This window comes from Pimephales promelas, chromosome 21 (genome assembly GCF_988280905.1).
Source record: "Pimephales promelas chromosome 21, fPimPro1.hap1.1, whole genome shotgun sequence".
Lineage (NCBI taxonomy): Eukaryota > Metazoa > Chordata > Actinopteri > Cypriniformes > Leuciscidae > Pimephales > Pimephales promelas.
The window spans coordinates 7,290,720-7,315,346 of record NC_142789.1 but is presented as its reverse complement, the minus strand read 5'-3'; the positions used below and the strand labels follow the sequence as shown (position 1 = coordinate 7,315,346).

Genomic DNA, 24,627 nt, shown 5'->3' with positions numbered 1-24,627 from the left:
TGTTGTGAATCATGTGACTGGTATCCCGTGTGTGCCAAATTATATGTTATGAGTGCACTGAAGCAGTGCCTTGGCATTTTCCATAGGGGATTCATTAAGCTCCGTAGAAAACAGTTAAAACGCAACAAGAGTGTCATTTGGAGATTTTTTTGTTGACATATTTCAGTACAATTTTCAATTTTAAACCAATGCTTCAAACATCCATAGTGAAAGCTCTTTGCATAAGTGCAGGGTTGGGAGAAAGCATGATTAGTGAAGGAGCTTTTTGGGATTTGTTTAGGAGGTATCAGTCTGTCAGCAGGCACAGGGCGTCCCGGACTCCAGATCAGCCGTGAGTCCTTTGCTTAGGAGGAATGCATCCTGCTTGGGTTCTCTTCCCAAGAACTTCTTCAGCATGTCAACAGCATCCTCAGAGCCTCCAGGCTTCAGAATACACCTTCTATAGTCCAGACCCACCTGTTGAACAACACAGAAACATGAGCAGACATGCAAAAGGCATATTATGCACAGGACTCACAAGCACTGGAGGTTAGGCTAACCTTAGGGTCCATGATGCCTTCTTGTTTGAAACGGGCGTAGAACATGTCCATGGAAAAGACTTCACTCCACAGATAACCGTAGTACTGAGCATCATATCCTCCAGCCAGGTGACCGAAGGTAGCAGGCATGTTTGTCCCTGTAAGAGCACGGGGGTAATGAGGTATTAATAATGAGATAATAATAATTGCATTCAGTTATAATACAGAGATGATGTTCACAAATATTCATTATAACATTTTGTGCCAATTTTGCTATTAAATTAAATTACAATGTATACATTACCGTGAATGGCATAAATATAGAGTATTTTGTGATATTTAACACAAGTAAATATTGCTTTATAAGTAAATATTGCTTTGTATTATTAAGGATAAAAAATACATTCTGGTTGATCATCCCTTTATGCCCATCACACTCAGAAGTAAAAAAATTAAATAAAATAAAAAAGTCAAATTGTGTCATATTATGAAGTTCTTATCCTCATTCCAAGTGGTAATAATATGTACAATTAACTAGTAATTCCTAAGTGCGTTCATTTTGTGAAAAAAGTTGTATTATATATTGCCGTGTCCCAAATCTCATTTTACCTGGTGAAGCAGGAATTCCCAGAATGTCCAGGCAGAGTTTGGCATACTCCTCAGCCGCGTCGAGCCCATTCTTAGTGTGCAAAGCCTGGTCCACCTTAGCCAGAACAATCTGCCTCAAGTTAAACAACCCTGAAAAACAAGGAGGACAGTTTAAATACTATTAACAGGATACAATTAAAAGATCTCAGATATTGAAATCTGTGAATATTGGATGGCATTTTTCCACAGCAATCTCACCAGAAAGACGAAAATAAACGCAGTACAGGATTAGCTTAAAGGATTAATTCACCCACCCAAAAATGAAAATTGTCATTTATGTCTCACCGTCATGCAGTTCCAAGCCCGCAAGACCTCCGTTTATTTTTGGACCACAGTTTAAGATATTCAGATTTAGTCTGAGAGTTTCCTTTCCCGCCATTGAAAATCTATGTACGGTATACTGTCCTTGTCCAGAAAGGAAATCATCAAACATCAAAAAAAGTAGTCCATGTGACATCAGTGGGTTATAGTTGTATGACATGTATCTGGTATGCCTGAGCTTAGACAAAAAGCTGTAAAATCTGCGCAAACATGTCTAAGGATTTTGACACAGAGGAAGACCTGCATTTTGCCCAGCCATATTTATTTGAACCCGAATACATGGACACACCAGGCACACGTCAGCAGCGTCACTGCACGCGGATCCACAACAGAACCGGAAGACCATTCAATGCTGAAAATAAATAAAGTCGTAGTTTTTGTTATTTATGGACCAAAATGTATGTTCGATGCTTCAAAAAATTCAAACTAACCCACTGATGTCACATGGACTACTTTGATGAAGTCTTTATTTCCTGTCTGGACAAGGCCAGTATACTGTACATACATTTTCAATGCAGGGACAGAAAACTCTCAGACTAAATCTAAAATATCTTAAAATAAACAGCTTACAAAGACAATATGTGACCCTGGATCACAAAACCAGCCACAAGTAGCATGGGTATATTTGTGGCAATAGCCAACAATACATTGAATGGATCAAAATTATCGATTTCTCTTTTATGCCAAAAATCTCAAGATCATGATCAAAGTACAGATCATGTTCTATGAAGATATTTTGTAAATTTCCTACCCTAAATATATAAAACATTTATTTTTGTGAGTTAATGCAGCACAATCGCGAACATTAATGGATAACTTTAAAGGGTTAGTTCACCCAAAAATGAAAATTCTGTCAGTATTTACTCACCCTCATGTTGTTCCAACCCCGTAAGACCTTCGTTCATCTTCGGAACACAAATTAAGATATTTAAGATATTAAGATCACTCCTGCATACTAGTCCATAGGCTTCTTGAGGGAATGACTTGCTGTCCTCAAAGTTATTAAAGACATCGTTAAAATAGTCCAAGTGACTACAGTGGCTCAATTTTAACTTTATCAAGCGACGAGAACACTTTTTGTGCGCAAAAACAAACAAAAATAACGACTTTATTTCAACTATTCACTTCCTTCTCCATGGGCCTGTAGTCAGTTAACGTAGTGTGATTGCGTAAAGCTACGTCACACGTAGGCTTACTATTGGCCGATGCTGGTCATGTGTGTGACGTACAATAACAGAAGCTTACGCCATTAAACTAAAAATAAACGAATAGTTGAAATAAAGTCGTTATTTTTGTTGGTTTTTTTGCGCACAAAAGTGTTCTTGTCGTTTGATAAACTTAAGATTGAGCCCCTGTAGTCACTTGGACTATTTTAACGATGTCTTAAATAACTTTGAGGACAGCAAGTCATTCCCTCAAGAAGCCTATGGACTAGTATGCAGGAGTGATCTTAAATATCTTAATTTGTGTTCCCTTACGGGGTTGGAACAACATGAGGGTGAGTAAATACTGACAGAATTTTCATTTTTGGGTGAACTAACCCTTTAAAGGTGACTTTCTCAATGTTTATATTTTTTTCCCACCCTCAGATTCCAGATTTTCAAATAGTTGTATGTTGGCCAAATATTGTCATATCCTAACAAACCACACATCAATGGAAAGCTTGTTCATTCAGCTCAATCTCAAAATTGACTGGTTTTGTGGTCCAGGGTCACATTTTCCTTTGGACTTAATTGACGAAAATGTAGTCATGTGCAGTTATACTGAAAATTGAGGATGCAACGCATCATTATATCGAATGAGTGATACGATAATCGTAATCAAATTTAATCATGGGACCAATGAAGATTCACACCCCTAATTTGTACATAGGCATCCAATTCGAGAATGGAGAAATCAAGTAAGCCCGGACTGATGAGTCACAATGGACCAAGTGTGAAAACAGAAATTTTCAAAATACGACTAGAAAAGTGTGTGATAAATTGTTACTTGTAGCTAGTTGATCAGTTCAAGTCGTCTGTGAAAATGACTGTTTGTTTCGTCTATGGTCACCTGTGTTAGCAAGTCTGGACTTGATAAGTTTGTCCAGAAGCTCCTCTGGAATGGGGTTTCCTGTTTTGTAGTGCTTGGACATGCGCTGCAGTGGCTCCTTCTCCCAGACCCAATTCTCTAACATCTGAGACGGAGCTTCCACGAAATCCCTCTCAACGTGAGTCCCGCTGAACATTGCAAAGTTGGTCTGAACAAAAAAGTACATCCATATTTAATCTTCAACACACTGCAAATAAGATGCAACCTAAATGACACTGAAAGCCTCGATTCAGACCTGAGCACAAAGCTGGTGCATCACATGTCCAAACTCATGGAAGTACGTTTCCACTTCGTCGTGCTGCAGCAGGGATGGAGCGTCAGCGGTGGGCTTGCTGAAATTGGCCACCATGGCAGCCACAGCCATTTGCCTGGTCCCGTCCGGGAGCAAACAGCCGGGCTGCATGCCAAAGCATGCAGCATGGCCGTACTTGCCCTCCCTATAGAGATAATGGAGAATTAGCGACTGATCTAGCTGAACTGCCACTGAAGCTCTGCGCTCAGGATATAAATGGGTTTTAAATCTCAGAAATACTACACTGAAGCTGCCTGTCCAACCTCAGGATACAGGGGCCAGTTTCACCAAAGCTGCTTAAGAAATAACTTAAAGGGACACTTCACCGCTAGTAAAATGGGATTTCAATAAAACTTGGCAGCCTATGAAGTAGAAGAAGTTACCTAGAGGAAACATCTTCCCTTGTCAGGTAGGTAGGAAAAGTCAAACAGGTAGGAACAGTTCAAATCCCATAAACACCTTTCTTTAGTACTTCTAAGAAAACATGTAGTCATAATGGTGTCAACTTTTCCCGGATTCTCAGATTTGAGCTTTAAACAACTACTTTCTCACCTGAAAAATCCTAAAACTACATTTCGTGAGACAATTACAGTAGTATTTTTAAATTTTGCAGGTTCTCCTCTGCTATTGATGCAGTCTGATTAGTGAGAGATGTATTCTGGGATACCTGGCTGTCTCAAGTCCACACAAGTCACCTCTCGATGCATCCTTGTGTTTTGGTATATATATATATATTTTTTTTTTTTTTTTGGTGCATTATTAAATTTCAACGTCAACGATAATGAAATTATTTCGTTGGCGCACTTTTTTTATGATGATAACGCGACAATGCCAAACTAAAAATGGCTCTAAGGTGACTAAAACATGACGTTTTAGTCACGTTTGAGTTTTGTAGAGTGGTTACTGAATTTTGAATTCTGCAAAAAGTTACACCACAGAACCATGACCAAGCATTCTTTACATTATTGATAATTGGTGTCAATTCAGAGCAATACTAGAGCACATCCTTATTTCTAGTAATAAAACATATTGTAGGAGCCTAATTTTGCTTTTGTTCAGTGACAATTATTTCATATTATGCGTTGTATTTCAGTATTTTAATATTTGTGTTTTTATTGTAACTTTCTTTCTTTGTGTGTACTAATTAGACAAATATTCTTTATATTTACCTTGAAATTTGGTATGTGTAAAAATTGTACTCTGGCCCTTTAAGAATTGCGACGGGAAGTGAAGCGGTTGTGCGTTCTGTAGAGAAAATAGAGTGGAGTCGCACAGTTTTCTTTACCGCATCCGTGATATTTAGGATTTAAGACTATATCTGGTTTCTTTTCTTTGTTTTATTTATTAACGAGTTGGATTAAAGGAAGAATTTACATCAAGAAAACGGTGCATGTGAATTATTTTTGTTTTAATTGAACACGGAGCGAGTTGACTGGAATTCTTGCGATGCGCACTCATATTAGTAAAGAAAACTTACTCCAGATGGATAAGGACGTTTTTGACACGAAGATGTTAAAAGGAACAATGGATCTTGAAGTGTATGCCAAGTGGAGTTTCGTTGGAAAAGGAATTGCAAGGATTACCTCAGATGTGCGTGATTTAGGGCTGCAACTAACGATTATTTTGATAATCGATTAATCGGACGATTATTTTTTCGATTAATCGATTAATCGAATAAAAAATTATATTTCATTTTTTGTTTATTATAACAAAATAAAACCCTAAAAACCACACTCTTTTGTGTGTTAAACAATCTACTTAATACAGATAACTTCATTATAAAGAAAAACAAGAAATAAAAAAAAAATATATGACCATAACCTATGACAAAAATGCTATTGTAAACTAGATTAGTGGATAACTCAGCAAAACTTAACCTAGAAATATCACAAGTGCACAATAATTTTATAAAATCTAAACATTTAGTGAAAAAAACATTCCTTAGTGGGGAACAAATAAGAGACAATAAGTGTAGCACTAACTCTGGTAAAACGTACACATTGCTCTTTGTATTGTTGTTATACATTCATGAAAAACATCGTAAAAATCAGATGCACCACTGTTTTAAATGTAAAGCACAGCTGTTTAGTGAGGAAGCAAAATATAATAGATAGGACAGAACAAGAAAGGCTATTAATAAGCTTTCATTGCGCAAAAGTATTATGACATGATCATGAAAGAGCTGCACAGAGTGCAAATGCGCATCGCGAGCGCTGAATGATGCGCTTCGCTTGAAGCAACACGGAGTCACAGGGCGGCGCGCAGCTCTTCAGTGTCCGCCGCATTAAAGTTAAAAGCACCAAGGAAAGAGAAAGACATATTGACGGTGTATTATACAGTATCTATGCAATAGTTTATTAAGCCTTTTCTTTTAACAGTTTTAAATTTCAGTTAGGCTACTGTGCACGTGAAGAACAATTATACTGCGCCGACTAGTGTTGTGATCTAACAGACACTCAGTAGAAAGTGATTAAGTTACAGCAATAAAAGTCTAGCAAGATAGAAAAACCATCATAGACCTTTATCTACGGATCAATTATAATAATAACATTGAATCATCTTGGAAAGAGATCATCATGTTAACTGTTGTAACGCGACGCGCTGTTTGAACACCGAATAGAGAATGACTGACAGCCGCAGTGGAGGGAAAAGCTTAGGTTAACTTGAATTTAATGACTTAAATATACATTTCTATCTCACATTATACTATAGTATGGCTTCATAAAGTATACACGATTAACGTAGGTCACCTATTTTGGTTTCAAAACGGCTAATTTACCGAAAGGTGAATGATTTTCCTGTGCTGCATATTGATAGCGGTTTCCTGATGACCGCAAATTAGTTCAAACTCACTGAATCAAGAGTGCGCATGCGAGACAGAAGATAATGTGCTCCAAACTGTCCGTGTTGCGCGCGCGAGACAGGGTAGAGCGGCGAGGGAGAGAGACTGCATGTGCGCCTCATGAAGCGCATGTAAGAAGCGCATGTTCCATGTAAACAATCCCCGTGACGTAATCAGACCAACTAATCGATAATGACATTCGTTGACAACGATTTTCATAATCGATTATAATCGATTTTATCGATTAGTTGTTGCAGCCCTAGCGTGATTATCTACATGCAATCTAACGGCGCTATTCAATTCAGGAAGATTTCTGAGGTAAAAATTGAAACGTGACTGAACAGTTCGATATAAAATGTGAGTACAATGACTTCATTTGATGTTGAAGCTTAAAAGAGGATACTATGAAGAAAACTGAGGATTGTACTCGTACTAAAAGGTCAATAAAAATGACTGAGAAAGCAAAGGAAGAAAAGTTGCAAAGACTTGTGCAATCAAGGAAAACTAAACTAGCTCAGCTCATAAGTAAATCTAAGGAAATCGAACAATTAATGGATGATGCTGCACATTTTGATGCTGTTCGAACCAAATTAGAAACGGAATACAAAGATTTGCATAAAGATTTCTGTCAGTTGAATCATGCTATTGAGGAATGTATGTCTGATGAAGATTATGCAAAGGACCAGCATACATGGTTTGAACCAAGAGTCTCAACATGTGAAAGATTTATTAATTCAGTCAACAAGTGGATGAAACAGGTTGCAGAAAATGCTGAGCAATCAAAACAGTGTGATCTAGAAGTTAATCCTGAGGATAGCATTTCTTCTGTGTCAGTGACTTCAAGTAAGAAGCATAGGAAACATGGATCAGATGGCAGATCTACAACTTCTACAACTTCTTCTGCACGCATATCCGCTGAAGTAGAAAGAGCTGCACTACTTGTTAAACATGCTGCATTGAAGAAGAAACAAGCTATTGAACGACAAGAAGCTGAAATAAAGGCTAAAAAGGAGGAATTTGAGTTAGAAGTGGCCCTTGCAGCATCTGATGCAAAAATGAAAGTCATTAAGCAATATGAAAGCAGTCGATCTTCATCTGTATGTCACAACGAAATAGATCTGGAGTCAGGTAGTATAACTGCTCAAGAAGATGAACTGAAACAAGAAAGTCTGCTGGATAATGTGTTTCAGCCTCTATGGCCTCAGTCAACTAATGACACCATCCCAAGAGAGCTTTCTTCAAGTAGAGAGGGGGACATGGTTGATACATTATGTAATGTCATGGAGCGGCAAGCCAATATCACTGAGTGCTTAGTGAAGCATCAAAAGATGTCTATGCTTCCTTCGATTGACATACCCATTTTCAAAGGAGATCCTCTTGATTATAAGCTGTTCATTCGGGCCTTCGAACATGGTGTTGAGGATCGTACTGAATATGATAAGGATCGCTTGTACTTCATGGAACAGTACACAACCGGAAAACCAAAGGAATTGATTCGTAGTTGTCTACATATGAACCCAGCTGAAGGCTATCTTAAGGCAAAGCAGCTTCTGAGAGAGCATTTTGGAAATGAGTATCAGATTGCAGTAGCATATATGAACAAAGCTCTACATTGGCCCTCTATCAAACATGAAGACGGAGAAGCACTTCACTCCTTTTCATTGTTTCTGTCAGGATGTTGCAATGCAATGTCAGATATAACTTACATGGAAGAGATGGATAACGCAGCAAATCTCAGAGCCATTGTGGTGAAACTTCCATACAAGTTAAGAGAAAAATGGCGATCTGTGGCATGTGAAAAACAAGAGAAGCAAAATGCTAGAGTGAAGTTCAAAGATTTAGTTGATTTCATTAGCAAGCAAGCGAAGATTTCTCTTCATCCTGTGTTTGGAGACATAAAGGATAGTTCTACAACAAAAGGACAAGATAAGCTACATACAGAAGCAAGTGTTTACAAAAGGGCTGTTACCAAAAGGGTCTTCACGACTAGTGCCGTACCAATTGATAGAAAGGTTGAAGATGGCGAAAGACTTTCATTTCAAAGATCACAAAATAACCATCCAAGCAATCAGAAAAAATCATGTCTTCTTTGTAAAGGACTGCAGCACAACCTGGAATCGTGTAGAAGTTTGAGAAGCAAGACACATCAGGAGAAAATTGACTTTCTGCGAAGTAAGGGCTTGTGTTTTGGCTGTTTAAAGCATGGTCACATGAGTAAACAATGCAAAGAAAGACTTAGCTGCAGTGAATGTTCTTTGCCTCATCCAACCATACTGCATATGAAACCAAAGGAAATCGCACGTCCTCAGGAAGATAGAACGGATAACTGTGATAGACAGTCTGTTACAAGTGCATTAATTTGTGCAGAAAAGGACAACAGTGGAGTCATTGATTTTTGTGAGAATGACTGTACTTTGTCAATTGTTCCTGTACAGGTCAAGACAACGAAAGGTACGCATCTGGTCAAAACGTACGCCTTTCTCGACCCAGGAAGTTCAGATACTTTCTGTACTGAAGCTTTGATGTCTGAACTGAATGTGAATGGAAGGAAGACTGATATACTTCTGAGAACAATGGGAGATGAAAAACAAGTCAGAACTCACATAGTGTCTGGGTTGGAGATTAGCAGGCTAGATGGTGATATGTTCATTCAACTTCCAGATGTTTTCACACAAAGAACAATTCCAGTTCACAAGGGGAACATTCCACAGCAAAAGGATTTGGAGAGATGGCCATATCTTAAAGAGGTTTGTCTACCTAGCATCGAAGCAGAAATCGGATTGCTAATAGGATCTAATGTGCCTGAAGTCATGGAGCCTTGGCAGGTTATTAGTAGTAAAGACAATGGACCTTTTGCGGTAAGAACCAAGTTGGGCTGGACAGTTAATGGACCCCTCAGGAACAGTAATGACATCACAAGAAAAGGAAGGAATGTTCAAGTATCCGTAAATCGCATATCAGTAGCCAGATTAGAAGACTTGTGGCAACAGCAATTCAAGCAGGATTTTCCTGAAGCAGAAAGGGATGATCAGTTGGAAATGTCCAAGGAAGACCACCAATTTATGAAAATGATGTCTGAGTCAGCTAAACTTGTAGATGGTCATTACAGCTTGTGCCTACCTTTGAAGAACAAGACTACTCGGATGCCAAATAATCGAGTGATTGCTGAACAACGGGCTCTGAATTTGAAAAGAAAATTCATCAGAAATCCTGAGTTCCACACAGAGTATACATCTTTCATGAACAGTCTCATCAGAAATGACTATGCTGTTAAGCTGACAGAAGACAATCACAAGCAAACAGATGACAACATATGGTACATACCTCATCATGGGGTGTACCATCCCGTCAAACAAAAACTGAGAGTTGTTTTCGATTGTGGGGCATCTTTTCAAGGGATGTCGTTGAACCAACAACTTTTACAAGGCCCTAACCTCACAAGTAATCTTGTCGGTGTCATTACAAGATTCAGACAGGAAAGTATCGCTATTATGGCAGATGTGGAAGCTATGTTCCACCAGGTTCGTGTCCATGAAGAGGATTCAAATCTTTTAAGATTCTTGTGGTGGCCTCACGGAGATTATAATGGTGACTTGGTGGAACACAAAATGGTTGTCCATTTGTTTGGCGCTACTTCTTCGCCCAGCTGCGCCTGCTTTGCTTTGAGGAAGTGTGCTGAAGATCATAGTGCATTATTCAAAGCTGATGTTGTTGATGCTGTTCAACGAAATTTTTACGTAGATGACTGTTTAAAGTCCACAGCCACTGAGACACAAGCAATAGAGCTGTATCAAGGTCTACGAGCAATATGTTCCAAAGGAGGTTTCCGTCTGGTGAAGTGGACAAGCAACAGTCGTGCTGTTTTAACAGCTATCCCTGATAATGAACGGGCTGATGGAGTGAAAAACTTGGATCTTGATCAAGAAACACTGCCGGTGGAAAGAGCATTGGGCATCCATTGGAATGTTGAGTCAGACACATTTCAATTCAAAATAGTCATTAAAGATCGTCCATTCACTCGAAGAGGATTGCTCTCGATTGTCAGCTCTATTTATGATCCATTGGGGTTTCTTGCACCTGTAGTTCTACCAGCAAAGAGGATCCTGCAGGAATTATGCAGACTGAAAATAGGATGGGATGATGATCTTCCAGAGCAAGTAAAGCAAAGTTGGACAGACTGGCTCGATGGGATTCATCAACTTGAAGAGTTCAAGGTGAATAGGTGCATTCGACCAGCAGGGTTTGGAGAAGCTGTCGAGGCACAGCTACATCACTTCGCAGATGCGAGTGAGGATGCGTATGGTACAGCAAGTTATCTTCTTCTACGTAACCAACAGGATCATGTGCACTGTGCATTGATGATGGGGAAGGCTAGGGTTGCCCCTCTAAAAAGACCTACAATTCCACGAATGGAACTGACAGCTGCGACAGTTGCAACAAAAATGGATCTGATGTTACAAGGAGAACTACAAATGAAGCTTAAACCTTCAGTCTACTGGACAGATAGCACAGTTGTGCTTAAATATCTCAGAAACGAGAGCACAAGATTCAAAACATTCGTGGCAAACAGAGTCACAAATATTCTGAAAATGTCAAAGATTGAACAATGGAATCATGTTGATACTGCATCAAATCCAGCAGATTGCGCCTCCAGAGGGCAGAAGGTTAACACTTTCTTGCTGAATGAAAATTGGATTTCAGGCCCAGAATTTCTTTACGAATTCACTGATGAGTGGCCAAAGAACATGGATCAAATGATGATATCTGCAGATGATCCAGAGATCAAGAGGTCAGTGTTGGTCAATTCAATACAAGCTCAACACAATAACAGTTCAGTTAGACAACTGATGAATCATTTCTCCTCTTGGATAAAGCTTCAGCGCATTGTAGCGTGGATGCTAAAATTGAAAAACATGCTGTTGGAACTTGTGCAAAGGAGAAAGACTCTTACTGCTGCAGAGACTTTAAGCAACTCAGGTAAAAGCAAGCAGATTGTGGACAAAAAGATGCTAGATTTTAAAGCTAAATGGAAAGGAAGCAACATTTCTGTTGATGATTTGAAGGAGGCTGAGCTTGAAATAGTGAAATTCTGTCAAAGAGAGAAGTTCTCTGAAGAAATTTCAGCACTGCAAAGTGGACATGCGACAAAGAGAGGCAGTTCGATCTACAGGTTAAACCCCCAGTTGCATAATGGAGTTTTACATGTCGGTGGAAGACTTAGCAATGCTGCTATGCCAGAAGAAAGTAAGCAACCTATGCTTATACCAAAGGATCTTCATGTCACCAACTTAATCCTCCAGAATGTTCATGAGAAAACAGGACATGGTGGTAGAAATCACATGATTTCAACACTGCAACAAAAATACTGGATACCTGGTGCAAAGTCTGCAATCAGAAAAATGCTGGCAAGATGTGTTATTTGTCGCCGTTTACATTCCTCAACAGGAAAACAAATAATGGCAGACTTACCATCAGACAGGGTATTGCCAGATGATCCACCTTTTACCAGAGTAGGTGTAGATTATTTTGGACCATTCATGGTTAAACGTGGAAGAACCCTTGTCAAGAAATATGGCGTTATATTCACTTGCTTAGCAATCCGTGCAGTGCACATCGAAGTTGCTTCTTCACTAGACACTGATTCCTGTCTAAATGCTATACGTCGGTTTGTAGCCAGAAGAGGACAAGTAAAGGTTCTCAGGTCAGACAATGGGACCAATTTTGTAGGTGCTGAACGTGAGTTAAGGCAATCCATTGAAAAACTGAACAGCCAAAAGATTGAAGACCATCTCAGTCAGCAAGGAATTAAGTGGGTTTTCAATCCTCCCACTGGATCTCACCATGGCGGGGCATGGGAGAGATTGATACGCTCAATAAGAAAGATTCTTAATGCTACAATTAGAGAACAAGTTCTTGATGAGGAATGCCTTCAAACTGTTTTCTGTGAAGCAGAGGCTATAATCAACAGTCGTCCAATCACAGCAGCATCAAGTGATGTAAATGATTTGGAAGCTTTGACTCCAAACCACTTGTTGTTACTTAAGTCACAGCCATCGTTGCCTCCAGGACTGTTTGATAAGGATGACCTGTATTCTCGGCGCAGATGGAGACAGGTTCAATATGTTTCGGATCTATTCTGGAAACGTTGGTGTCGAGAATACTTGCCACAGTTGCAACAGAGACAAAAGTGGAACAACAAGACAAGAAACTTCTCTGTTGGAGATATTGTTCTGGTAGTTGATGACTCCGCCCCCAGGAATTCATGGGTATTAGCAAGGGTCATTGAAACCATTCCTGATAAGAAAGGTCTCGTCCGACAAGTCCGCATTAAGACCAAAACTAACATTTTTGAAAGACCCATAACAAAACTTTGTCTGTTGCAGGAGGCAGAATGTAAATAGTGAAGGCAATACATTTTTGAAAACCAAATTTGCCTTACTTTGGACTTTAATAATTCACTAAAGATATTGAAGTAATACGGCTCCTTCTGTTTAAATTTAAGTAATTGTTTCAAAGAGTTTGAGAACAATTAGAGGTCGGTAATGTAGGAGCCTAATTTTGCTTTTGTTCAGTGACAATTATTTCATATTATGCGTTGTATTTCAGTATTTTAATATTTGTGTTTTTATTGTAACTTTCTTTCTTTGTGTGTACTAATTAGACAAATATTCTTTATATTTACCTTGAAATTTGGTATGTGTAAAAATTGTACTCTGGCCCTTTAAGAATTGCGACGGGAAGTGAAGCGGTTGTGCGTTCTGTAGAGAAAATAGAGTGGAGTCGCACAGTTTTCTTTACCGCATCCGTGATATTTAGGATTTAAGACTATATCTGGTTTCTTTTCTTTGTTTTATTTATTAACGAGTTGGATTAAAGGAAGAATTTACATCAAGAAAACGGTGCATGTGAATTATTTTTGTTTTAATTGGACACGGAGCGAGTTGACTGGAATTCTTGCGATGCGCACTCATACATATTACTACAAATATTACAAATATGTATATATTTGACAACCCAATATCTTATCTTTGAGGATTTAAAGTTATTTACAATTCTTAGGAAAATAATCTTAAGAAAACAAACTATTTTTACGAATACATATTTTTATAAAGAATAAGATAGCAGTTAAGAAGAGTTGTATTCTTAAGAATGAAAGATGTTCAGATCCCCACCAGGACAATTTCAGTAGAAACTAGGTATGAGTGCTTACCTGGGGAAAAGATCCAGATAAAACTGGCCCACCACCTGTCCAGAGGAGCGGTCTTTAACACAGTACAGCGTCACATCATCATGCCAGACAGCTGCTCCCTCCACCTGCTCAAAGGTGAGATTGAGCAGCTCCTGATAGATGTCCAGAAGGCCCTTGGTAACCACCTCCATCGGGAAATACTCCTTTAGCTGGTTCTGATCCACTGCATACTGGGTCTCCTCCACCTGGGTCATGTAGTAGCGTGTGTCCCAGGCATGGAGTTCTCCAGTGAAGGGCAAATTCCTCTTCTGACTCTCCTGTTCCTTCAGCTTCAGAATAACAGCCCTCTCTTCCTCACCCAGGGGCTTCAGTTTACGAGCCAGATCCTCTAAAGTGTGCAGGGGGAAAATGAACAAAGGGTTACACACAATTGCACAACTACAGGGGTTGGACAATGAAACTGAAAAACCTGGTTTTACAACACAATAATTTGTTATAATGGTGAGGGCCTCATTTTGCATCCAAATACAGCACCAATTGACAGATAGAAGTCCTTCACAGTGACCAGAGGGATTATGAGCCGTTCCTCTTCCAGAACAGTGTCCAGGTCACTATATGATGCTGGTGGACTCGCTCCTCCAAAACACCTCAATAATATTCAGATCTGGTGACTGTCAGACCATGGGAGATGTTCAACGTCACTTTCATCTTCATCAAACCCTTCTGTCACAAGTCTTGATGAGTGTGTTGGTGCATGATCATGCTGATACACGGTTTGAGCATCAGGTGCTCATGATCCTCCAGAAGGGTTTGGTAGTCCTCGGCAGTGTCGTGTCCATCAAATACAATCAGGATTGTCATGATATTGGAGCTCAAACCATCACTGATCCACCCATGCTTCACTATGAAGATTGGCCGCCAGGCATATATATGTGAAACCTCCAACATTGGCCAGTGTTTCAGTTTCATTGTCCAACCCCTGTATATACTAAATTAACACTTTGCAATAAGGTTCGATTTGTTAACATTAGTTAACTATTAGGGCTGGGTGATAAATATCGATTTCTCGATATTAATCGATTCTCATTTTTACGAACCGATATCGATTCTTAAGTCTCAAGAATCGATTATTCATCCTGTTTCATTTGAATGAATGGGATATTGTATCGCGGCTGCGCGCATCAAAAAAAAAAATCGCAGTAATATTTGTCCTTTGTTACTATTGATATGAAGCAAAGTCTCAATTTTCAAATTACGTCCATTTTCTTTAGAAATTCAAAAACATAAATAGGTTTTGGCGCTGTGGCGTGAGATCGCTCTGGCGCAGCTCAAGAGAAGCAGCAGCGCTGATCTCTCTTCCGGCTTAATAATACCAGTTACAGCGCGAAATAAACATGAATGAGCGTCTGAAAGTGTGTTAAAAGATAGAGTACAACTTATCGAAATTCGTATCATGTCACATTGATTCGCTCAATCAGCGTTTCAACCGTGGAAAGACGTCAGTTAAACAGCTTGTAATCAATGTATCGTCATATTTACCTCAGAAAACCCACATCAACTCGTTAGTCAGCTAGAAAAAATAACTACAGAGAGGAGCATTTTGCTAAATATATAGCCACCATTTAAATGTTTATATTTCATATAATCTTCTTATTATAAAAATAAATAAAAGTGTAATTTAAGTGATTCATTCATTATTACCTTCATATTTGAATAAATCTGGCAAGTTTTTTCTGACAGCCACCATTTAAATGTTTATATTTCATATAATCTTCTTATTATAAAAATAAGTAAAAGTTTAATTTAAGTGATTCATTCATTATTACCATAGGCTAATGAAGCCTATTAGGCTACAACTAGACTCCTATAGTTTACAGCATTAGTTAAGAGATTTGATTCCCTTGAGAAAAAATGCCATTTATTGTAACTGATATCCAAAATAATCGATATCGAATCGTAATCGAAATCGAATCGAATTGCAAGCTTGTGAATCGAAATCGAATCGAATGGGCTCTATGCACGGCGTTATTTCCGGTGAAGGATTAAGGATGCTCGATAACTTCCGCCGATCATAGAATCCAATGCAATACCGAGAATTTATATTGAATTTTATACTCCATGGTTATACTAATGAAACGTTAGTCACAAAAACAGATAAAACAGACACCCCTCGTTGTGTTTATGCTTCTTTTTAAAATTATATTAAATAAACATAACTATATACAAAATTACATCTAAACGTATGTACGTTTCGTTTCAAAGACGGGAGGACAGTAAATATTGAAGACTCTGCCATAATCCCGTTTTCTCCGGTTTTCCTCCGCTTTAATCTACACAACCGGAAATGGACGAGCATCCTTACGTCAAATGCGGAACTTATGCGTGCATATAGCCCATTGTGAAATTTGTCTCAATACCCAGCCCTATTAACTATAAACCTTATGCAGCAGACAAACAGGCGCACAGTCATCTTTAGAATATTGTGTTTGAACTGCGGTAGCTCTGTGTATTTCTATTGCATTGCTGTTGAATAGTAATTAGCTAGCGAAGTGGATTTACTTATTGTGGAGTTAAAAAGTTATGTCGTAACAAATGTCAGTGGACCAGGAAGATTTTAAAATGTATGATTTTTAATATTATTTAATAGACCTGGAAGTTGTTTATTTATTAATCTTTGTTAACTTTAGTTAATAAGAACGGTTATACATTTATTTATCATTGTTAGTTAGTGCATTAACCAACGTTAACTAATAGAACCTTATTGTGGTGTTACCAAATACACTGTTGTTGAAAAAAAAGATAATTTAAAAAAATAAATAAATAAATTAACTTTGTGTCTGTTTTTTTTTTTTATATATATTTGAAAATGAAAAATGCATTCCAAAAAAAATTACTACAATAAATAAATAGATTTTCTCAAATGTTTGCTTTAACTGAGTATAACAGCATTTTATTAGAATTTAGCTCTGTTTTAATTTCAGCTTCTATTTTCTATTTCTGTGTAAAGACAGCAGTCCTTACCGAGGAAAGTTGCAACCTTCTTGGAGGTCTTGGCCATGTTCATCTCAAGCACAAAGTCTGCATGAGTGCTGAATCCCAGCAGGCTGCTCTTCTTGGAGCGCAACTCTACAAGCTCCTTCAGAATGCCAGAGTTCTCCTATCAGGGGAATCATTATAATAACATTATTAAAATGATACATTAGGGACTTGTTCGGTATTTATGGAATGGACCACTGGAGGAAAATAAGGGAGGCTCATGTCTTTTATTCTTTGTTGAGGGGAGGGTCATCCAACTTTTTCTAGTCTAGGGGGAGTAGGGGGAGGATGTAGCTCTCCCTACTCCCCCCCGCCCAATATCGCTAGAAGATTGGTCTGACCCAACAAAAATCAGACGCAAAAATAGTCCAGTTTGGCGCTGTTTGAAAGTGCACATGCGAACACTTCAGGCGTACGCGCTCAAAAAAAATGCATCATGTCAGAACAGAACGACAATGAAATGTTTACCTGGCAAAGCTTTAAAGTACGAGCAAATAATTAACTTTTGTGATTGCGAATAGGTGCAGTGCCCTGTGAGCGTAACTCTACCCCTGCATTAACATGTGACGTGAATGTACGTCATGTTGTACATTTTTGGGACTGTCTTGTTTATATTTTCACCTGGCTCTGCAGCGCTGTAGTACGATAGTACCATATTTCATCAAAAGCAGAATGTGGAGACATTAAATCATCCACGATCAAAAATCGTGATATCGCATAAGCACAAGTATAAAATGACTGTTATCATGTCTGAAAACAAACACAAGTAACAGAGTTTACAAAACTGGATTGCATGCATGCTACAGTGAGACATGTATTCATCGCACAGACCAATCTTTTCATATATACAGTACATGTTGCACTGTACAGGATCCATTTTAATGACTGTTTGGTCTACTAAGCATAGAGATATCTGAAAATCTTCATCAAGCGCAAACCAGTCATCAATAAATTACCGGTGAGGGTCATGCCTTTTTCATGCACAATCTTTTTGGAGGGTCATAGAAAAAATGTATTTCTGGTGAAGGGAGGGTCAAGTCTATTTTTACTATATATATCTCCTATAAAACTCCTCCAGTAGTGCCTTAAATAAAAAACGAACACTCCCTTAACATTATTTTAAAGCATCACCAGTGTTTTCAGGTAGCATTCTAATTATGGTTACAGGTGATTTCTGGGATGTCTGACCTCTTTGCAGCGCGAGTTGAAAGCCTCCTCTAACTTCTTCCGTGTCTCTGGGACATAGCACTTCTTCATGGTGGAAAAATAATGAGGATACTTCAGAGTGAGCTTCAGTTTTCCAGACTCATCCTTCTCCAGAGAGTTAAGGAAATCCTCAGGTAGCCCACCTAAAAAAAAAAAAAGAAAATCATCTATGTAAATAAATTGTTCACAGATTCCTTGTGGATAATTTATTTTCTTTTGGAACAGTAATGATGCACCTAATGCACTCTTAAAATACCTTCAATATAGTTTGTTTTTTTAGTCGTCACCTAATTAGCATGCCAAATTCAGCTCTGTTAAATTTTGTCACGTCTTTCTGACATGGAAAATTACTTTGAATGCCCTTTACTAATGCTCAGATTCAGAGCAAACAAAGTGAGAAAATGAATATCAAATCAATTAAAACGCAATAAAAAATACTGAATACATTTCCCTAAGTGTTGGCATAGTAACTTTTAACTTTTAAACTAGCTTTGAAGTTGCACATTGCAAAATACAGTGTTTTGCATTTAGGGTAACCTATGTTATAAACAATTCAAAAAGAGATTCCCCCTTCCATATATGAAGTGCACTGAGGTCCCAGAAAAAGCGCTATAGACCAACGCCACTTTTGCGTCATCGAAGGGTAACGCCCCCTTTTGGGGGAAAACACCTCTATACTGTCTATGGGAAAACAAACGGATTCCCATGAGAACAGAACTCGCACTAGATCTGCAAAGTTTCTTGATAGCAAAAATGGCACAAACTTAAAGAAGCTAACGTTACTGAATACGGGGTTACAGAGGTTTCCCTTTGAAATGGTCGAAAACTGGATTAATGACCCCACACAGCGGCCAAATATGGACTATTCAGACATCTAACGTTACCACTATCTCGTGGAATCACCAAGTAAGTAGCCTTTTTTATTTATTTATCATTTACACACTCACAGTAGCCTATTACAAACTACTAGACGATGAGGCCATGTCACTTGGATCATATTTAACTTGATTTAAGCTATTGACAGTTTTGTTGTCGACTAGCTATTAGAAAGACTAGCTGTTAGCAGCTAACGTTACCTTATTAGACTATGTCAATAGCTTAAATCAAGTTAAATATGATCCATTCATCGTCTAGTTTGTCATACTGTGAGTGTTAATGAAAAAAAAGGCTAGCTACGTGCTTACTTGGTGATTCCACGAGATAGTTGTAACGTTAGATGTCTGAATAGTCCATATTTGGCCGCTGTGTGGGGTCATTAATCCAGTTTTCGACCATTTCAAAGGGACACCTCTGTAACCCCGTATTCAGTAACGTTAGCTTCTTTAAGTTTGTGCCATTTTTGCTATCAAGAAACTTTGCAGATCTAGTGCGAGTTCTGTTCTCATGGGAATCCGTTTGTTTTCCCATAGACAGTATAGAGGTGTTTTCCCCCAAAAGGGGGCGTTACCCTTCGATGACGCAAAAGTGGCGTTGGTCTATATAAATGTAACAAATTATTTATTATTATTTAATTATTTACACCCACAGTTGCATTACACCATTGACCATAACTGCCTTATAAAGGCACTAAATCTGATCTTCAGTGTCTCTCTGAAAGGAAAGTACTCTGCCCACTCACCGAGCTCCTCTCGAGAGTAATACAGGCAAGTCGTATCTTCATTCAGGTGTTTGTTGAAATCGATACACAGATTGCTCATTTTTTTCTTGATCTTTTTGATCTCCTGTTACAGGGAAAACAAATCTCAGTTACAGGCTAGAAGAGAGTGTTTGCGCTACTGTTACATACAAAACTGAAAGTTAGATGCTAGTATCTGACCTCCTGCGTCTCTTTGGGAAGATGGAGGCCATTTCTCTTCCCAAGCTTTATGAGTCTCTCCATGTAACGTTTGGCCTCGGGTGTCAAACTCTCATCTGATAGCTTCTCCTGTTAAAACACAAAAAATGAGAAGAAAACAAAAATAAAACTATACATTTTTTTTTATAAAATCTAGGGGATGATGAGAGGTTTAGAGAAGGTGTTCTACACTTACACCATCTTTACCTGTTTTTATATCATTCATGGCTCATAAAATTATGCACATGCTGGTGGATCAACACACTAATATGTGACTTATTTGGTTAAGTCAGGTTTCCTCAGGGCTTAGTTCAGTCCCTGAGAGATACTAGCGTTTAGTTCCTGAGAGACATGTGCTAGTGCTCAGTCCCTGCTCACCTCTAGAGCCACGATTCTCTGATAAACATCCTCCCTCATACTCATCTCCACATCAAACTCTGACAGCTTCTTATCGGCTTCGGTGCTGGCCGTGCGGACGTCCTTACAGGGCGACACATGCTGAGGGAAATCCAGCATGTTCCGCTGGACTGCAAAAAAAAAAAAAACCTGTCAATTTAAATAATGTTGGCCTATCGTCTCTCTATCCATTCCTGTGCTGCACTGTCATGAAAGCTTATTATTTGAATGCATTAAGCCTTAAAACTAGTGATTTTAAATCCTTCAAGCGCAGAAAGCAGTGAAAGAGGTGTTGTTTTTGGCGCCTTTTTGGGCTTGAACAGTCAAATACACACTCGCATGTGTCAAAATGCCCGTCTTAGAGAGTGTCCTATCAGCCTGATAAACCCGCTGCTGTCTGTCATTTAATTTTAATCAGACAATCTCATTGCTCTTGACTGAATCACTTTTGCAACTTTAATAAGTATGTTATATACGTACATACATCTATTATAAATCTATTTATATTTAGTTTACACAGTGAAGACTCTGCAGTGCTTTTGTACATTTGGTTACTTACAATTTCTGTATTATTTCTATCTTATGGTTGAAGGTAGGACTATTTAATTTGTATGTACATACATGCAAGCGAGTAGTTTTTTGCCCTATTGCTTATAATTGGTTTATTTGTTCATATTTTACTAATTTATCTCTGACTGTTTACCTGTCTTCAGTGAGCTTTATAGTTTTTACTTATGTGAGTTAGGCTAGTATTCATTTTTTTTGTGATCGTGAAATTGATAAGATTTATGACATTTCAGTGGTATCAATAATTTGTATTCAAAAACTATTTAAAGCAAAAATAACTAAAGCGTATATATATATATATAGTTATTGTGAAATAACATTACTCATACCGTAAAATAAAACTTGTCATATCGACAAACAGCACAAATACTAAATTTCTTCACCAATACTTTTTAAAGGAACAAAATCTCTACCAACAAATGCTCAAACTATACAGGCAACACTCTCATTTGGTACAGTACTATAATATTAGAGGTTCTTTTTATCATATATAGGCTATTAATTTTCATATATAATAAATACAAAAATACAAGTTGAAATGTTTGTATACAACTCAGTTGGCACATAAGGTTGGCACTTGTATACAGTTGGCACTTGTATTCACGACAGCTATATTCAAGCGAAAATTTATATTTAACAATAAGTAAGCTATTCTCTAGAGTTTTTTTTTATAGCAAACTAAATTGTAAACATTGGTTAACTTTCCTGAGATAAATACAAGGTTAAGTGAAATTTCTCATGTTATAACTTGAATTAAAGTGAAGGGAAAGCAATTTATTGTTAGAATTTCATGACAAACTGGAGAGAATTTGAAAGCAGAGACTTTGTTTTTTTATCAGAAGTAACAAAGCTCTTTGCAATTATTATTATTATTTTATGGGAGGTGTGCTACAACTGTTCGGTGTTGGGGAAAAGCACGGACCTGGCAACCTTGGTTTGAATTACAGGTGATTTATAGTGAAAACAATTTCCTTTATCAACCGATTCTGATTATATGCATAGTAAATTCAACATAACATCAACATTATATACATCTATAAACAATGTAAAGAAAAAGCAAAAGCAAAAGAAATGAAAGGGGCCATTTATAATTAGTTTAAATGGAATTCAAATTCAGCTAATTTAACACCTTAACAATGGTGAACCGCAGCGGAAAGCGCACAGGCTGGTCGGCGTGTCATTATGCAAAAAGTGCTGAATGGTACCACTGAACACAGCTTTCTGCAAACTCAGACTTTTTTTTTCTATGGAGCTTTCAAATGTAGATAGATGGATAGAAAAACCTGGTATATATTACTTTGTAAATGTCGCCTCTGGGCTGAACTATTAGGGCAAACATAATCTGAAACCAAAAACAACCGAATAACCAAATAACAGAAGTGTTGTGTCAGTAAATGTTTTATTTATTAGTGAAATATCAGTAAATGTTGTGTAAAGTAAGTGTTACATCATATTAACATCAATTTGTGGACAACACTTGGTCCCAGGCTTTATTATTTTTTTTAGGCAAAACAATATTTATTTTATAATGAGAGAATATTTTATAATAACATTTAAATTGATTTCTACCTGTATACTCTACTTCCACATCAGCGAGGGCCTTCAGGGTGTTCTCATAGCTGACACTGGCCACGTCCAGGGCGCCAACCGTGTCATACACCTTTTTGGTTTTGGCAATAAGTTCTTCAGTAAGCTGGTGGATCAGGTCAGGAGTGAGGTCCCAGCGAAAACGGTTGACATCACACACCCGATCCCCAGAGCCAAACACAACTTCACCTGAACAATGGAGATGACAATGCTTAGATTGTATAATACAAAAGTATGAGTTATCTTATTAAACGTAAAGGGTTAGTTCACCCAAAAATGAAAATTCTGTCAGTATTTACTCACCCTCATGTTGTTCCAAACCTCTATTTGTTCTGCTGAACACAAAGGAAGATATATGGATGAATGTTTTAATCAAACAGATTTCATTCCCCATTGACTAGCATAGTATGCATTTTTTCCTACTAGTCAATGGGGAATGAGATCTGTTTGATTAAAACATTCCTCCAAAAATATCTTCCTTTGCGTTCAGCAGAACAAATAAACACATAGAGGTTTGGAACAACATGAGGCTGAGTAAATACTGACAGAATTTTCATTTTTGGGTGAACTAACCCTTTAAATGTGTGGACCTGAAAAGGTGTTCTTTTAATAAATCACAATGTATTGTTCCTGAAATAACATATCAATTAACAAATTGTTAAAAAGGTAAATGATTTAACATTTTAGGTTAGGACTCCATTATATTGTTTAACAAAACAATATATACAGAATCTATATTTTTGATACAGAAATTCTTAAAGACCTTTCCATAAGTTCCCATTTCGCGCTAAATACACACTGATATCTGCTCGTTACAGTTTTTGTGAATCATATTGTTAAGGGTGTGCGAGAGTTTAAAGGTTAACCAGCTAACCTTGCTCTACTTGAACATGACATCTAATTAAGTTGAGCCTGCATTATAAATAGCGTATGAGCGTTAGAAGAATATTGAGGGTAACGTTATATGTTTGTGAAAGGAGTAACCATGAAGATAAAGGAGTCTCCAGCAATATGAAATATGGGCCCTGTCATATCATTGTGGGACGAAAGGCGTGTGTTTTCACTTGTCGGAACCGGATGGCGAGCGGCACCAGCTGACCGAACTTCACAGCTGACCCACCGAATACTAGCACACTGCGCTAATAAGCGAAAAACATCACGTCGGTTTTACTTAAGCTTCGTTTAAATAGCAGACAGATATGATCAGTTTCTTGTATTCTAGCGGTTTAATATGTGCTCCTGAGGATTAGCGTAGCTAACTTACCTGTAGGTGCCATTTTCCACTAAGTCAGAACACCGCGTGTGTATCAGCGACGATTCAAAGAACCTACAATAGCCGCTCAGTCACTCTTCCTGCTCCGGTCACATGACTCTCTGCGGACCTCACGATTGGTCAGAGACTGCAACCTTATGATAAACAGATCTATCTATCTATCTATCTATCTATCTATCTATCTATCTATCTATCTATCTATCTATCTATCTATCTATCTATCTATCTATCTATCTATCTATCTATCTATCTATCTATCTATCTATCTATCTATCTATCTATCTATCTATATCTATCTAAACTCAATTACACTAGATTTAACTCAATTAGCCTACACTAGATTTAACTTAAAATTGCACAATCAAAACTAATATCCTGCTCAACTGATATGAAATATGAAATAGCCTATTAAAGGAAGAACTTATAGGCTACCTAATCTATTATCTTGCATGTTTTAATTGACCTAAACATGAATTCATCATTTTGTAATGAACATTTCTGAAATTCTGTGCCATGAGTTTATGGGTTTCTATGGTTTCGTCAGCTTTTACGCATAATAGCCTATCCTAGGGGTTGATTTATCTATTACGCCTAGCTGAAGGAGTTCAATTTTTTTTTAAATTTTTATTTATTTATTTATTTTTAATTGGCTAAATGAAGCTCAAACTGAATGAATTGGAAACTTTTTTATGCCATCACGATTTATTTTTGCTACTTTTCAAATGCATTTTATTATACAAAGGGACATTAAAACAAACAATACCGGTGAATGAATATATATATATATATATATATATATATATTCATTCACCAGAATTGTAAATATA

The 24,627-nt window shown here is 37.7% G+C and overlaps 1 protein-coding gene across 1 annotated transcript; it reads right to left on the bottom strand.

Moving 5' to 3' along the window:
* Positions 1-131: 131 nt before the first annotated feature.
* On the bottom strand, positions 132-23,922 carry thop1 (thimet oligopeptidase 1). The gene is made up of 13 exons (XM_039653622.2): positions 23,792-23,922; positions 22,510-22,716; positions 20,356-20,504; positions 19,960-20,067; positions 19,762-19,864; positions 18,126-18,286; positions 16,923-17,058; positions 13,923-14,289; positions 3,814-4,015; positions 3,540-3,726; positions 1,128-1,256; positions 540-676; positions 132-456 (listed from the first exon to the last, which is right to left on the bottom strand). Exons 1-13 carry the CDS (start codon positions 23,802-23,804, stop codon positions 295-297), a joined length of 2,061 nt encoding a protein of 686 aa, XP_039509556.1. The 5' UTR covers positions 23,805-23,922; the 3' UTR covers positions 132-294.
* Positions 23,923-24,627: the final 705 nt, after the last annotated feature.

Coding starts and splice junctions, on each gene's coding strand:
- thop1 (XM_039653622.2), bottom strand. Junction 20,505..22,509: donor TGTGGAAGTAGAGTATACAG/GTAGAAATCAAT, acceptor TTTTTTTTGCAG/TCCAGCGGAACATGCTGGAT. Junction 3,727..3,813: donor TGCACCAGCTTTGTGCTCAG/GTCTGAATCGAG, acceptor TTTTTTGTTCAG/ACCAACTTTGCAATGTTCAG.